Source organism: Hipposideros armiger, unplaced genomic scaffold, assembly GCF_001890085.2.
Source record: "Hipposideros armiger isolate ML-2016 unplaced genomic scaffold, ASM189008v1 scaffold_695, whole genome shotgun sequence".
Classification (NCBI taxonomy): domain Eukaryota; kingdom Metazoa; phylum Chordata; class Mammalia; order Chiroptera; family Hipposideridae; genus Hipposideros; species Hipposideros armiger.
In genome coordinates, this window is record NW_017732045.1 from 561741 (window position 1) to 577665 (window position 15925).

General features: G+C 41.2%; 1 protein-coding gene across 1 annotated transcript in view; it reads right to left on the reverse strand.

Moving 5' to 3' along the window:
• Positions 1–15925, reverse strand: part of ITSN1 (intersectin 1) — a 200677-nt gene that overhangs the window by 80224 nt on the left and 104528 nt on the right. Inside the window, exon 15 of the mRNA XM_019626944.1 lies at positions 12268–12609. Within this exon, the coding sequence (XP_019482489.1) occupies positions 12268–12609 (342 nt within the window). The remainder of the gene's footprint in view (positions 1–12267; positions 12610–15925) is intronic.

The following is a 15925-nucleotide window of genomic DNA, read 5'->3' on the forward strand; positions in this document are numbered from 1 at the left end:
GTAAAATGAGGTAAAAAGAGGAAGTCATAGATAATCGCTAATTTTAAACTGATGTTTCTAGAACATGAATATGAGAAGACTATTGACTTCTTAGCATGGTAAAACATTTGCTACATATAGAATATATTTTAAAAGCAGAAAATCATGGTGCACACATTTGATACACTGAGTTAAAACCACTTTAAGAAGTATTAATGAATGCTAGGAATAATTACTAATACAATCAATTATTTCCGGTTAAATCACTGGTTGAATAATACTTCCTTTCATCATCAAAAAGCTAAAATTTACTATTCATAGAAAAGGCAGCAGAAACACAAAGGCTGCCTATCAGGATTCCTGGCACAAGAGCTTCAACGTCTCGGGGCGCTATCACTTCTTCCCTTCTCCCACCTTCCCTTTTCTATAGATTTACAAAAGCGAAGTTTATTTGCTACAGTAAGATCCCTGTTTCCTTTCTCAAATAATTCTTGGTTTGGGGTTTTAAATAAGAAAAACAAAGATATATATGTCTTGGGATCATTTTTGGAATATAAAAATGTCACATCTATAAGGTAAAAGTCTATTAAAATACATGAAAAAAAGCCTTGTCTGAAAGAAAAGAATGAGACCTCAATTTCTCTGAAATCAGATAGAAACGTAAAAGTCCAAAACGCTAGAGATCTTATGCTCCACAGTCCAGAACCTGGAGCCATTTAACAATAGACCATAACTGTAAATATGTTCTATGTTTTCAGTATGTTGCTACCTATACAAAACAAAGACATATTAACCTGATGACAAAAGTAATTTTTTTTCCTTTAATTAATGATTTGAGAATTTCCATCACTGGTTATTAGATCTTGGGTGAGGAGGCACGAAAGTAATTCCTCCTGAACTGAAGAGAAAGTGAGAGACCCTCAAAAGAAGAATGAATCTGAACAAAGATCTGGTAGAAAGGACTAAATCAAATTGAATGTTTTTTTTTTTCCTTTAAAGGAGAAAAAGTGATAGAAGGTGCAGGACATGACTTTGAATGTGCATCAAAATAAGTAAATGGCTTATTGCAAACAGTTTTGCACCAAAGAAACAGGAGAATTAGTTTTTGCTAAATGTAATCCTCATTTACGGAGCAGCCGTTGAACATAGGGTTCAGAGTTCTGGTCAACTAATTTAAAGTTTTTTCACTCCATAAGGTATTTCTCCAGTGTTACCATATGAGTTGATAATGAGTGAATTACACTTTCTTTTTCTGGGTGAATAACCAACATGAATATAAAATGAAAGTGCTAAGTTTTAATTTCTTGTCTTTATTCTCTGGCTGGTTTCCTTTTGGGAGAGGAAGGTTTAGGATATAGCAAATTCACACCATCAAATTAGATGTGTAGAACGACAGTTGCCAGCGCTGCACTCCCCGCAAGGTAGACGTCATTTTTGCGTCATTAGTGTGGATGCTGCTGGGGCACTGCTGCAGCGAGGGAGGCATGGAAGGGATCCCAAGCGTCAGAAGGCTGGCACTCCTGGTCTGTCTCATCTTACAAGAAATTACAGCTCCTAATGAAGACATGCTCTAAATCAGAAACAGAGTGCTTCATGTTTTCCAATGTGGCCACAACGAAGAAAAGTAGGCAGAAGGTACTCAAGAGACCGAAATCTTAAATGCGCTTCTGAGTTGTCTCAATCAAATGACAAATCTTCTGATTCTTCAATTGAAGTGTTTGTTTTGGTTTCATCAGGTTTAAGAGGAATACTAGAAATAATAACCATAAGGCAACAAAACATTCAGCCCTCCAAACCGGTTGTTAAATAACAAAATTATATAGCTATATTATGGCTTGTGATTTTTTTTTTTTACTCTCCACATTAACTTGAAGTAATAAAGGAAACCAAAATAAAAATTAAGATAGAAAGAAATGTTCTTATTTAAAAATAGGTATATTTGGAAAAAGAGCCAGTGGAATAAAGGGCTAAAATTAGCCTTTGTGTAAACAATTCTGTAATACTGAAGGCAGCCTAAACACAGTAAGAGTGACGTACACCACATTTTAAGGGTGTATGTACTCTTTAGCACTGTAACAGCAATTCAATAGCTTAAATCATCCACAAGTCATCTAGGCATTTGTAAAAAGTCTTCTACTGAAGTATCATTTTCTAATATGTGAACTTCGTTTTGTGAGTCAAATTTTTAGAGAAAGGCGTCTTTTACCCTTCTCTCCTTGTTTTAAGTTAAAAGGGAGTCTTAAGATTAAGGCAGGGGNATCATACACTTCCTAAATGGACAGGAACAAAGGATAATGCCCAAAGACAGTTCATTCCGAGCCAATCTGTACTTGCCTTCAGAAGATATTTGCATATTGACATTTAGCGGTGATTATGTCTGAGATGTGAAGAATTGATGACAGGTCGGTTTCAGCATCCATGTTGATAATTTCTACACGCTGGTCTTCATGGGCTCTCACCTTCCTAAGCCCACAACACCCTTATTTCTTCCATTCCAACTATCCACTCCTTCAAGTCCTCAGAACTGGGGGGTTTCTCTGAATTTCAAAACCCCCAGGCCCTCATTTTCTTCTCTCACACTCACAGGGAACCCCATTACCTCACCGCCGGGGCTCTCAGAGCTCTTCTGTACTATCTAATCCTCTCGGCCACTTCCATTTATTTCTCTTCAAGAATGGACCCCATTTCGGCTGTGCCCTCACTGGTATTTCAGAATCTCTCACCCTGAGAAATCTTCTCTGTACCCACTTTGTCGATCTCTCTACATAGATTTGCACGAATGACCCAGCCAGGGGTTGGCCAGACCGCGGACGCTGGGTTTAAATCCCAAGTCTGTCACTTACTAATCCTGTGACCTTGGGCAATTACTTAATCACGCTAGGCCTCAGTTCCCACATCTATAAAACAGTGACACTTTCTTTAAAAGGCTGTCAAGATAAGATCTATCCATGGCGCTATGACGGTAATAATCATAACAGCAGCAGTAGCTTTTACCGTTATTACTTCACAAACTGTGAAGCGCTACCAGAGAAAGCTAAGACACTGTGCAATGGCCAATGAGATTCAGGCTAAATTCAGTAGTAACTCTTGGTGCTTTGCTGAATTGCTGAATTCCTAATTTGCACACTGTGCAGGCCCTTGGGGTCCCCTCCCGAGACTGCTGCTAGCAGCACAATCCAAAGCTCTTTCTCTCCTTTATCTTTCTCCAACCTCTCTTTGCCCGTCCTCTCCCAGAAGAAAAAAGAACCCTGTCTCTTTCCTGTGCTTTTCACATTGCTTCTGCCTCACACCGATTATGTTTTCTGGGACCTGACTTCTCAGTCTCTGTCCCTCACTGGCCCCGCGGTCGGTTCACGCCTTTCCCCATGCTCTCCCCCCACCCTGCTCCCGCTCTTTCTTTCCACGAGTATTCCCCTTCTCCCCAGTCATTTCCTCTTTTGCCCCTTTGCCATCTGCTTTGTCCCACCCTATCTTAGGTCACAGAAGCACGCTACATGCCCCGCTGCACCGCCTCGGATGTGCCCTGACCACCACCTTTAGTGCCACGAGCACCGCCACCACCCCTCTCTGGGGACTGCCCCTCCCCCCCACCACTGAGTCTCCCCTGCTGAGCACGAGACGTGCTAACTGCAGACCTGGGACAGACACAAAGGAAGGGAGCAGCTGTTAGAAGGTGCCCTGCTCCAGCTCAAGGAGGCACATGCTCTGTGTACCTTCAACTTGCCCGCTGCATCCTCTCTCCTTTGAAGATCTCACACGTGTCCTTAGGTCTGATCTACCTTCCAGACAGGACCACTGGATGTGCCACATGCACCTTAAACTTAACACGTCAAAAACCCAATTCCTCCCTCTTAACTAAAACTCAATTTCTCTTTCTGCCTTCTTTGTTTCTCTTTAAGGTCAAATCTTTTTCTCAATCCCAGACCTCTTTCTCCTCCTTGTGGTTCCCACAGGCATGGTGACTCCATCCTCTAAATGGGGTCCCTGACCCAGTGTCCTCCACTTGAACCTTCCCGCACACGACTTCCACACGCATCTGCCCAGAGCCAGAGTTCAACCTGGTTGTCCCTAGATCAGAAACTGTCCCTGACCCCCACGTGCCAGGTGGGCATCTGCTCTGGTTTGGTTTCATTATTTATAGAAATTTCATTCCTTTATCTTTATTGTGTGAAGTAAAACCAGAAATATTCAGAGAAGCCACCACTATATCTTCAGAAATTACTCTTCTGAGAAGGGCATTTAAGAGCTTCCCACTGACCTGCCATCAGCCTATGTCTCCCGATAAATGCTCGATGGTCTAGCTCTAGCCAAATGGACTGACCCCCGACTTTCCCTAAACACTCTTTGATTTCCTACCTTAAAGCCTCTCCTCACAGTATTTTCTGTCTACTATGCCAGGCCTCTCCATTTCCATATAAGGTCTTACCCACTTTTCAAGACGCAGTGCACACGGCACCTCCTTACATGAAGTTCCCCGGCTCCACCCAGGAGGGAGCGGCTCACCCACCTCTCAAGTGTTCACAGCCCGGTTCAGGCTCCTTAGAGGCTGCTGGGGAAACGTGGATGGGATCGCACTGCCAGCTGACCCCGATACACAGAATGAGGCTTCCTTCTANCCTGCCCGTCTTCTCTCGCCCTGCTCACTGGAAGTCCAGATGGGCAGGTTTCTTCCTGCTTTAAATGCCAACTCTTAGATTCATCCAGGGGTTGAACCCCAAAGGTAGAGGAAGTGTCTGTAGAAGATCAGCGTTAAAATGCACTTACTCCGCTAAACAGCCCTAAGGGTTAGGCTAACCTTTCCCTACAGGCTAGGCTGCTGTTCTTAAGATAAAGGTAGAATGCACGTACAAGCATTTTGTATGTGATACGTGACTTGGAGAGGTCCTACAGAGGTCACTGAGACACAAGAACATGTCTAACTGGAGGCCAGGGGGTTAGGGGGAGACGGGTCCTGGAAGGCAGGGAGGACTAGGGGATGAGAAGCACAAGAGAGAGGGGGAAAGGCAGGGGCCTCAGTGGGCAAGCCAGCAGATGTGGCTGGGACTCTCCAGCAGGATGAAGCAGGAGGAGGCAACTCTGAAAGGCACAAACTGAACTATTCGCCACGGCAGCGGCCCTGGGCACGTGACTTCCAAACTACGAAGCATACTCGGGAGAGCAGTTTAGCTAGGGAGGGGGCGTGGAAGGCCAAGAATGGAGACTGGAAAGTAACGATGAAGCCTCACTCTGACTGTTTAAAGTTCTAACGAAGAGAAGAAAATCAACACAAGAGAATTTCATTTTTCATTACCTTTCTCACTGTCATACCATAGGATGTAACAATTGAATGTTATAAAAAAACAACTCAGCAGTATTGCTTTTCATAGTCATTAGGAATCAAACATAAACAGTAATCTCCAATCACATAAATGAAAAAAATGTGATTAATATTTGAATTTGATATTTCAGAGACAAATGGACAAAATGGGCCAATTCCTGTTGTTGGAGTACTCTGGACATTTGGCACAGTTTAATAGACACATATCTCTACATGAAAACTGCAGTGGAGGGATACCGAATCAAATTCTACCTGTCCTAAGAGGAGGACCCAAAAGTCGGCACCTGCACAGACGGGGAGGAGCGCCTCCTGTATCATTAGCCCAATGGTGAAGACCCTTTAAAAATGAAGGGAAAGAAATGACTAAAAGATTTACTTTTTTTCTTATCTTAAAATTTCATCTTCAATTGCCAGAAGTTCCTAACTAGGTTCAGAAAGAATAATTTGTGGAAATAGGTTATAATTCGAAGGCGCTGAACTGGGAACAAAGACGCCTGGATTCTAGGAGTGGATAGTCTTCGGGCTTTCTTTCAGCTTTAAGGTCTGCTAAATTCTTAGACAACGTTTCTTTACAAAAGAAATTATTATTTATTTCAGTGTCTCTTTTATTTAGGGTTTTATTCTTATTTATCCTTCTACACCAAAAAGGTATAACCAGTATGCAAAATAAGCCTGAGCTGAGATTTAATACGAGGGAGTAAGAAATGACAGGGGATGGGGGGAGGGGGGGTTGTTAATTTGTGAGGGTGAAAAGGATAACTATTGCATTGTTCTGTACATCTGAAACTAAGAATAAAAAATTTTAAAAAAAACCAAAAAAAACAGAAGCCTATGCTTAAAGAAAAAAATAAAATAAATAAGAAATGACAGGGGAGGAATAACATTTTAGTTCAATGTTCAGAAACCTGGTTATATATTAAGAAAAGTTGTTACTTCATCCAGGAAAACAATGTGTTTACAGGTAGAGTGATCTTCAGCACATTTAACCACAGATACTGCACAAGCATGGGCTATTTAGGAAGGACACGTACCAATGCACCAGGTACCAAGGGCACGAATGAAGGTGTTTCATTTAACAAAGAATTAAACTGCACATTTCCTTTCTATACCGGCTCTAGTAATTGGATGTTGAGCTATAACCAGATACAAAGTCAAGATGTATTAGTAATATATTAGGAGGCACTTATAAATAAAAAGCAGTAAGAAGTGAATTTAAAGAATCTACAGAAAAAAATCATGCTAATGAGACAGTTTTTTAAAAAAACAATTTTTAAATGCATCCAATGCATGAAGGAAGATATTTAAAAAATTTTAAAGCACATTTATTTTTTTAGTATAGCAGCATTAGAGGGTAGGTTGAATCTATCTTTGGAACTGTCTAAATAAGTTGCGGCTTCAAGTACCTCCAAGGAAACGGAGCCTGCAGGAGCCATAAAATAACAGATGTCAAATAAGGAAACAGAAGGCTCTGGCATCTTATGACCCAGATTTGAAGACTGCGCTATCATTTCCTTCCAATCATTTCATTCAGTCTGCTGAGATACACAAGCAGCTGTAAGACAATCAAGATGCTGCAGAAGGGGGGCATTCGGGCCCTTCCTCTCTTTTCTTGCTTGGACTTGGGAAGCTTAAGATGGCATGAACCAAAATATGCAGAAAATTTGTGATTCCTAAGTTGATAGCTTTTTAAAAAGTTGAACTTTTGAGAAGGCAATCTATAGAATGAAGACATAGGTACTAAAAAGTAGGGAGTGACTTGCCTTCCTGGGCCTGACAATGACCTTGTGGAACACCGAGTCCTTTGCCATGGGGAGCAGAGGGCTGCCCTCTTTCATTCCTTTTCAATACTGTTTAAAAAACTCAAGTACAATGACAGTTACTTAACAGTCCCCTTTTAATTCTTTCAGGAGAAACACTTTTAAGGTGACAAATAAATCTGGTGTCATTAAATTCTTAGGAAATGAGAGCGCTATTGGGAGAAGCAGTGAAGAAAAACGTCACCACACAAATTCTACCAACTTTTTCTGTTGGTCAACCTGATTAAAGTGACCCTGCAAAGTCTATTAAATTTGTCACAATTATTTCTCTATTATAACTAGGATAAAAATAGAATAAGAAATTACTAAGAATAGAAACTCATATCTCATTTGTGGTTCTTCCTAAAACTAACTTCTGCTTTTCTCAAATCAATAATGCTACAATCACCTACTTCTTGGCTGGATAGTTCTATACAATATGGTATTCAGTGGACAACTTTGTTGATTTCTTCTATGAATTCCATTCAAGTGTATGATATGTTTTACGTTAGGTATAGTATGTAATAATTTAATATTACCTCCTTAGAGGGTATAATACCTTTCTTAATAAATAAGAAATTATTAAACACGCATTCAAGGAGTTTTAGCTACATGTTACAAATATATAGAAAAAATAAAACTCCTATAAAATGCGTACCATATATAAATTAAAATAATAAATTATCACCAATAATATCTACAGAATTCTAAGATACAGCGGCGTTTCTTAACCAGGATCTATGAATAAGCTTTGGCCCTGCAAACACTGTAAAACTGTATGTAAACTGGGGTATACAGGCATTTTTCTTGCAGAGAAGACTTTACTTGATTCTCAGAGGGGTCTTTGATCAAACACAGATTATGAACCACACTAAGAAAATTACTGGCAAGTAAAGATTTTGTCTTGTACTAAGATAACTGAAAATCGGCTTGTTCTTAACTTTATTCCTGCAACCAAAAGGAAAAAGTCGCTCATTTCCCCTAAAGAATTAAGATATTTACACCATAAAACATCTTTGGACATCCTATGGCATACAGCCAAAGTATTTCAAAAGCAATATGCTTGACAAATTGAATGCTCAAGAATATCCAAATTTTTGCCCTGGGAAAGATGGCGCATGTTCAAGTTTACTAATGACAGTTGTTCTATTACTATGCAAGGGGCACAGAATCACTCGATTTAAAAACTGACCATTTCTCATTCATTTGGCTTTAGAGACGCTCAAAAATAGATGTATTACGTGANCCTGTGGGCAGGTCTAGCTCCCACCCTAGTTGACTGACTAATCACACCCACTTGTCAAATCAGGACAAGAAAGCATTCTTCCCACTGAAAGGTGCTTTATATACTTAGGAAGGGGAGAGGGTGCCTCGTACATTACATAAGATGGGAAAAGTTATACATACAAGCTTCTTGTAACATGGCTGGCTATAATGTGGACTTTTACATGCATAAAGTAGGTTTATCTATTGGTGGCTATAAATCAGGGGGATTTGAAATATTAACAACATTGGTCTTAATGCAATTTCATTTAACCAGTCCCATGGTCAGGCAGAAGTTAGAAAATGGAGAAGGAAGAGAGAGGAGGAGGGGCGGGACGGGACCATAGTGCCTACAGAAGACGCTCATAACTAGCTGCCTCCAGTCACGTATCTGTTTTTACAACAACAGATAACAAGGTGGTCTGGAGCAAGATAAAGGTCTGAGTCAACAGGCCTCCACCCATCTTAGGAGGTCACGCCCTTCTGTGGAAGAACAGGCACCACTTTCGCCCCCAAATCAATACGGAACTCCCTCACCCCACCCAGCAAACTTGAAGTTCTTGAGACAAGGGCTCTCTCTGGCCCTCCAGCTCTCTGACCCTCACTCTCTCCCCTCTCCCCCCCCCTCTCTCTTTCTCTCTCTCTCTCCCCCCTTCCCCCCACCACCTTGGCTAGGCCCATTCTCTTCCCTGAGAATGTATCACTAATAAATCCTGCTTGCATATTAATCAGCTTGCTGGCCTTTGATTCTTAACTGTGTCCGCAAGAAGAACCGAGACTCCCCGTAACACCACTGCAACACCTCAAAGCATTTGGAGTCATCCTAGTGGAACATCATCAAAGTGGGAAGTAAAACCCCAGAAATTGCTTATGTATCTGGGAATACATTATAGATCTATCTAGTCTACAAAATGTAGTTACTATACACTGCATACTGCAGGGAATACATGCAATAGTCAAAAACTTTTACACAGCAACTATCAGGTCCAAGGCCACGTGGCTGAAGCCCAATAACATGATGTCTCTTTTTTCGATGTTTATATGAGTCATGGCGGCCACTGTCATTAGGTAGGTAGCATGAATATTTCTAAAACCACAGGCTTTGTCATAAAGAACGGAAACAAATGGGGTGACCGGTGTTAGCTCAGTTGGTTAGAGCTGATAACACCAAGGTTGCCGGTGCGATCCCAGCGTGGGCCACTGTGACCTGCGCCCTCCCTAAAAGAGTCAACTGTGCCATTGTAGCATGAAAGCAATGTGTAACCAATGACCATGGCTGTTCTCTGCCGCCCCCAAAATTTTTTTTAAAAAGAAGGGAAACAAATTTTTTCTCCCCTCACAAGCATGAGGAAGAAGACGGCCGGCAAACACGCTGACACTGTGGACGGACTCAGACCAGCTCCGGTGGCTGCCTGGGATGTACTGAGGAGTGTGGGAGCACGTGCCAGTTGGAAATATAAGTCTTCCCTCAAAACTCCTGGATGAGGATATTAAAATTTTCTAAAGCTGTAATCTGGAGGTTAGCAAATTTTTCCGCTAACTGTCCCAACTACTCAACTCTGCCGCTGTAGCACAAAAGCAGCTGTAGACAACATGCAAATGAGTGCGCCTGGCTGTGTTCCAATAAAACTTTATTCCAAAACAGACAGTGAGCCGGATGTGGCCTACCCTGGAATCATATGTGGGTATTGCTCCCTCAAAACTGCAATGCAATGATGCTATGACTAATTGTTACTCAACCAGCTGAGCTCAGATGTTAAGGTTATGGAAATCTAAGAAAGGCAGGAAAGATAAGGTATTGACTACATTAAAAAAAAAAAATCTCCATCAAGAGAAGAAAAGGTAAAAATGAGTTTAAATTGTTATGAGAGTTAACGCTAAATTAGAGGATAAACAATTTCCAGCATGGGTTGACTGGTTGATGGCTGACAACTGCTTTAAAAAAAAAAAAAGTCTTCTTTTTGGATATTTCAAGAAGAGGATATTTCCCAGAAACAATTTAGGACTAGTCCTGACAGGAAAAAGAGATTAGTTTTTATCAGTGGCTAGATCAGTGGTTCTGGAAACTAGCTCCCTACCAGAACCACCTGGAGAAGATTTTTGAATCCTGTATTAGAGTTAGGATTAGAAGTACCCAGAGTCTCTGTAATGGTTATTTTTTTTAAGCTCCCCGAACAGTTCTAATGTACTCAGTCCTGCACGCTCTAAAACCTGCTGAATATAATGAGCAGCCTGTATTCTTAAGACAAACCTCAACAAAACAGCAACAAGCAGAGGTCTTCTAATTTCTTAAGCTATTCCAGTACATTATATTGGGTTGTCGGAAAAGTCATGACGCATTTTTGCAACGAAAAACATAGAAAAAATACGTCATGACTTTTCTGACAACCCAACAGATGTCAAGTTGGATTTATTCACCCTCCAAGTATGGGGACCTCCAGGTCAGAAGACAGGCCATAGATTTTCAAAGTATCTAACTAAGCCTTAGCTGTCAAGGTCCAATTCAACTAAGAAGTTTCCATTCAGATGTCTGAACACATCAATTCACCCTGATTCCTTTCCCCTTTGAAATTCCTAGCAGCATTGGTGAACATTCATTGAGAGTGTCATCATAGATTGGCTTTTCCATGTGTTTCTCCCTATTTTTCTAAAAAGATTTTAAACATATGAATGGCAGACATCACCTTATATTTCTTTGTATTATCAACAACATTTAAAACAGGACTATGTAAAAGTTACCAATTTTTGTTAATCATAAAAAAATATTTTTGGAGAAAAGTGCTCATAATCAAGTTAGATGTTTGAGGAATCTGATGATTACTATACCCATAAAAATAAGTGAAGTCCTGATTATTCAACCAAGAGAGGTTGACAGTAATGTTCTAAGTACATATTTTTCATGCTCATGTGTCTTAACTGCAAACTTCATAAAATAAAAAAAANTGGGCCAGTGAAGCAATGTCCTCCACAACTAGACTGAAGAACAGGACGACAGCAACTTGTCTGTTCCCCTTCCCCCAATTCCCCAGCACTGTTCCCAACCCCCCAATTCCCCAATAAAAATCTTTAAAAAAAAAAAAATCCCCATCTTTAAAATATATTTCATTCACACAAGAGAATCACAGCATTGTTTCTGTAGCAATATATTAACACTGGAAAGACAGACAAGAGATTGGCTTGGCCCCTAACCAGTCATGGTACCAAATTTATGAACCCTTCCATAGAATATAATGAAGATCTCCTAAACATAATTTTTAAGTGGGAAAGGAAAAAAAAAAGTGCATAACAATATTAGATACATTACAGTGGTTAAAAAAAAAATTTGCACTGAACCCTCAGCCTTTCCACCACATAAAACTTTATATTTGAATATAGGTATATAAATGCAGAGAAAAAAGTCTGAAAAAAAAATACAACTAATATCAGTGGTGTTTTATAACACTATATTATCAAGAATTCACACATGAACGTCCATAGCAAAATCATTCACAATACCCCAAAAGAAATAACCCAAATATCCATCAACTGATGAATGGATAAATAAAATGTGGTCTATTCATGTAATGGGATATTATTCAGCCATAAAAAGGAATACAGCACTGATTCATGCTATAACTTGGGAGAATCTTGAAAACATTGTGCTAAGTGAAAGCCACACACAAAAGGCCACGTATTGCATGACTCCACTTATACAAAATGTCCAGAATAGGCAAATCTACAGAGAGAAAATTAAATCAGTGGTGGGTAAGGGCTGTGGGGAGAGGGGAAAGGGGAATAACTGCATAATGGGTAAGCAGTTTTTTTGGGGGGTGGTAAAAATGTTCTGGAATTAAATAGGGTGATGGTTCCACAAGTTTGTGAATATATTAAAACTACTGAATTGTTAAAAAAAAAAAAAAAGACAGTATTAACATATTACTTGAATGATTCTGAAAGGGGGGGGGCATGCAAGAGCCGTATGATAATTGTGCATTTCTCCACAGCTGCTCACCTCTCGTCTCTCGATCTCTTTCCTCCTCTCCTCCTCCCGCTGCCGCTCCAGCTCCCGCTGCTTTTCCAGTTGCTTCTCCAACTCCAGTTGTCTTTTGCGCTCTTGCTCCTGGCGCTCCCGCTCCTTCCGTTCCTGCTCCGCCCGCTCCAGCTGTGCCAAGCGCTCCTGCTCTTTTCGCTGTTGCTCCAGGAGAGCTTGTCTTCGTTTCTCCAGCTCGAGATTGCCACGTTCAAAATTCTCACGTTTCTTATCTTCAAATGTTACTTTAAAACAAGAAACAAAACAATTATGAAAAGTCATGATATTCAACATACCATTTGGGAAGGAAAAACTCAATGCCATATTTGAAAATTGTAGAATAAACGCAAACTAGAGCTCCCTAAGCTTCCTTTCTGCCCGTGCCCTATGAATATGCCCTCACCTAACCTCTTTGCTTACATACTGTCCCTGCCAGGATGAACGTCATATCATGGAGTTCAAAACGCCAAACACCATTTCTAGAATACTCTTTCTAAAGCAGTTCTGCATCATCACCAAATCTTTCCTTCCCTGTTGCTCTGTCCTTCCCCTTCTGCACGACCTTGCCTCAGCAGTTGACCCCGGTGTGTCTTCTGCACTAAGCGTCTTTCCCTCTCTCCCCGTAGCTTCTAACTGCACTGCTGTCTTTTATTCTAATAAAAGATTTCTGAAAGCAGGGGTAGGAAGGGAAATATCCTGTGTTTCACCCCAAAGAACCAGCTGTGCCCTCATCATTATGCAGATCGCATTCAATAAAAGTTTTTTCTAATCTGTTATTCAATTTCCTTCTTTGGGAACACCAATTACAAATTTTAGACTATTCTCGGGTCAATCTTTTTTTTTTTTTTCTTCAAATACTTGCTAACAACATATAGCCATTTTACTTTGTGGTGTTTTTTTTTTAAAGAATCCCATCCTCCATGTCTTTTACTCTGTTTTCAGCAGTGTCTATTATTCAGTTTTGTGTCTGCCTCACATGCTTCTCCTAGGAACCAACCCCGCACAAGGGAAGCGCTCACTGCCACCCTGTGTAGCATACATTCCCATTGTTCCCCATCTATTTCAAGAACTGTCACTTCACATATTGTTTTGAGATCAGTAGCTGTGAGCATCCTTTCTTGGCTACTTCCCACATTCCTGGCTGGCTTTCACTGCTTTAGATGGACTTTCCTCACACACTGTAGTTAGGGATTAGCGATCAAAGATGCCAGGCATGCTTTGGCTTTCTTGTTCTTCTTGCTCCTTTACTGATTTCAGAGGAGGCAGCAGCCCTTTTTCTCGGCCACCTTAAAACTCAAACTCCCCTCAGCCTCAGAAAAGAATGAAGTTCACATGAGACAGTGTGGATGACTCTCAAAAATATTATGCTCAGTGAAAGAAGCCAGACATATAAGGTCACCAATTGTATAGTACCATTCATATGAAATGTCCAGAATAGGTAAATCCAGAGATAGGAAGCAGACTGCTGGTTGCCAGGGGCTGGGGAGAAGGGAAAATGGGGAGTGACTGGGTATGGAGTTTTCTTTTGGGGTGATAAAAATGTTTCAGAACTAGATAGAGGTGGTGGTGGCATAATATTGTGAATGTACTAAATGCCACTGTTATGGCCTAAATATGTTCCTCCCCCTGCCCCCAATTCATATGTTGAATGTAACCCCCAATGTGATGGTATTTGGAGGTGGGGCCTTAGTAATTAGGTTTAAGATAAGGTTATGAGGGTGTGGCCCTCATGATGACATCAGTGGCCTCGTAAGAGGAGGAAGACAGAGAGAGAGCTTTCTCTGTTCCCGGACACACAAGGAAAGGCCAAGTAAGGGCATAGCAAGAAGGTAGCCATCTGCAAGCCAAGAGGGGAGCCCTCACCAGAACCTGGATTGGATGGCATCCTGATCTTGAACTTCCTAGCCTCTAGAACTGTGAGAAATAAATTTCTGCTGTGTAAGCCACCCAAACTGTGGTATTTTATCATGGCAGCCTAAGCTGACTAAGACAACCACTGAATTGTACACTTTAAAATGATCAACTTTAAGGGCCGGCTGAGTGGCTCAGTTGGTTAAGAGCTCGCTCAAGAGTTTGAGCTCTGAGCAACAGCGGTTCGATTCCCGGCCCGAGCTGAGCAGCTGCTGAGCTGCCNAAATAAAAAGTCAGCACTTTTCAATCAAGATCAAGAAAGGAAGGGAGAGTTTCCACTTGGACTCATGCTAACGGAAGGTTACTTTTTAGCAGAGATTAGATAGGGCAGACCTTGTTTAGCACTTCCAAGCTTTCATATGAAAATATAAGTATGAAGAACTTGCTATTCCTACATCCTTCCCTCCACTTCCTCCGGCCCTTGGTCAGTGCGCTCCTTTCTTTCTCCAGCATTACATCTTGACTCCTTGCCTTCGACTGGTCAGACTTGAAAAAAATTTTGAAACACTTCTTATCCAAATCATTTTTACTTGAATGCTCGTATATAAAATATTTTTAGCCAAGTGCACATCTAGATTGTGGGAGGTTTCATTCTACATTGCAAATGTCTGCTCACACCTTTTTTTAATGCCATTTCCCGATGGCCAAGGGCACAATAGGAACAGCAGCCAGGAGCCTATAACTCTTCACTCCCTCATACATTTGCACATGACTGATCAAAGAGGAAAAAAAGCTTGAAAGGAAACAGCTTTCTATCTTATTCAAAGCCACATGACTGAACTCAATTTCTGTTTCTGTCCAGCAAAAAATGTGCTATTTATATTCAGGAAATGACTGAATATTTGCTGACTGACAAGGATGTCAAACAGATTGTTAGGAAACTGTATTTCTCCATTTCTTCCACATGAATGAAAGATACAGACAGATGACTGAACGAAACAAGAGACCAGGCTTTATTCTGTACCAGGGCAAATCATTGTTGAGCAACGAGAGACTTAATTCCAGTTCAGAGAACGTAATCCACAGTTTGCCAGGAGGCCAGTCAGAGAAAATGGATGAAAATGAGCCAGCTCCTTTATGCAGGGGTGTAACCCCAAATCATAAAAATACTTAAAGAAAAAAAGATCACTAGGTGGGGATTTCAAAAGTCATCAGAAATAGCATGGCTGCACGTACGTGGAGCTGAAGTCGGCCCAGTTGTTGGGGGTGGTGGAGGGCTCGGATGAGGCCACTGTCACAGGAGCAGGTGTCTCCCGCACGGCCAGTTTGGGTGCAGGGGTGGAGGTCGTGTCAGTCACTGGTTTGCCTGGAGCAGGAGCCTCGTTTTCTGGAATTCTCTCTGCATAGTTTGCGGGAAACCATCCTGTCTTTCCTTTTAATTCTCCGCCAAGCCATCCCGGTTCTCCAGTTTGGCTTTCATCCACCTGCAGCAAAGTTACAGGCCCATTAAAGATTTAATTCAAGTCGAACTAAATCCACCCGTCAAGACACCAAACACTCTATCAGCACAAAGTCCCAAGCCGCCGACCCTGTGAGACTGACGCAAGGCACAGACGGCTCTTCATCTTAGTCTTCTACTGAGAGGCTGGAAACATGGTTGCTAACTCAAGTTCTTATTCTTTGTGTGTGTGTGTGTGTGTGTGTGTGTGT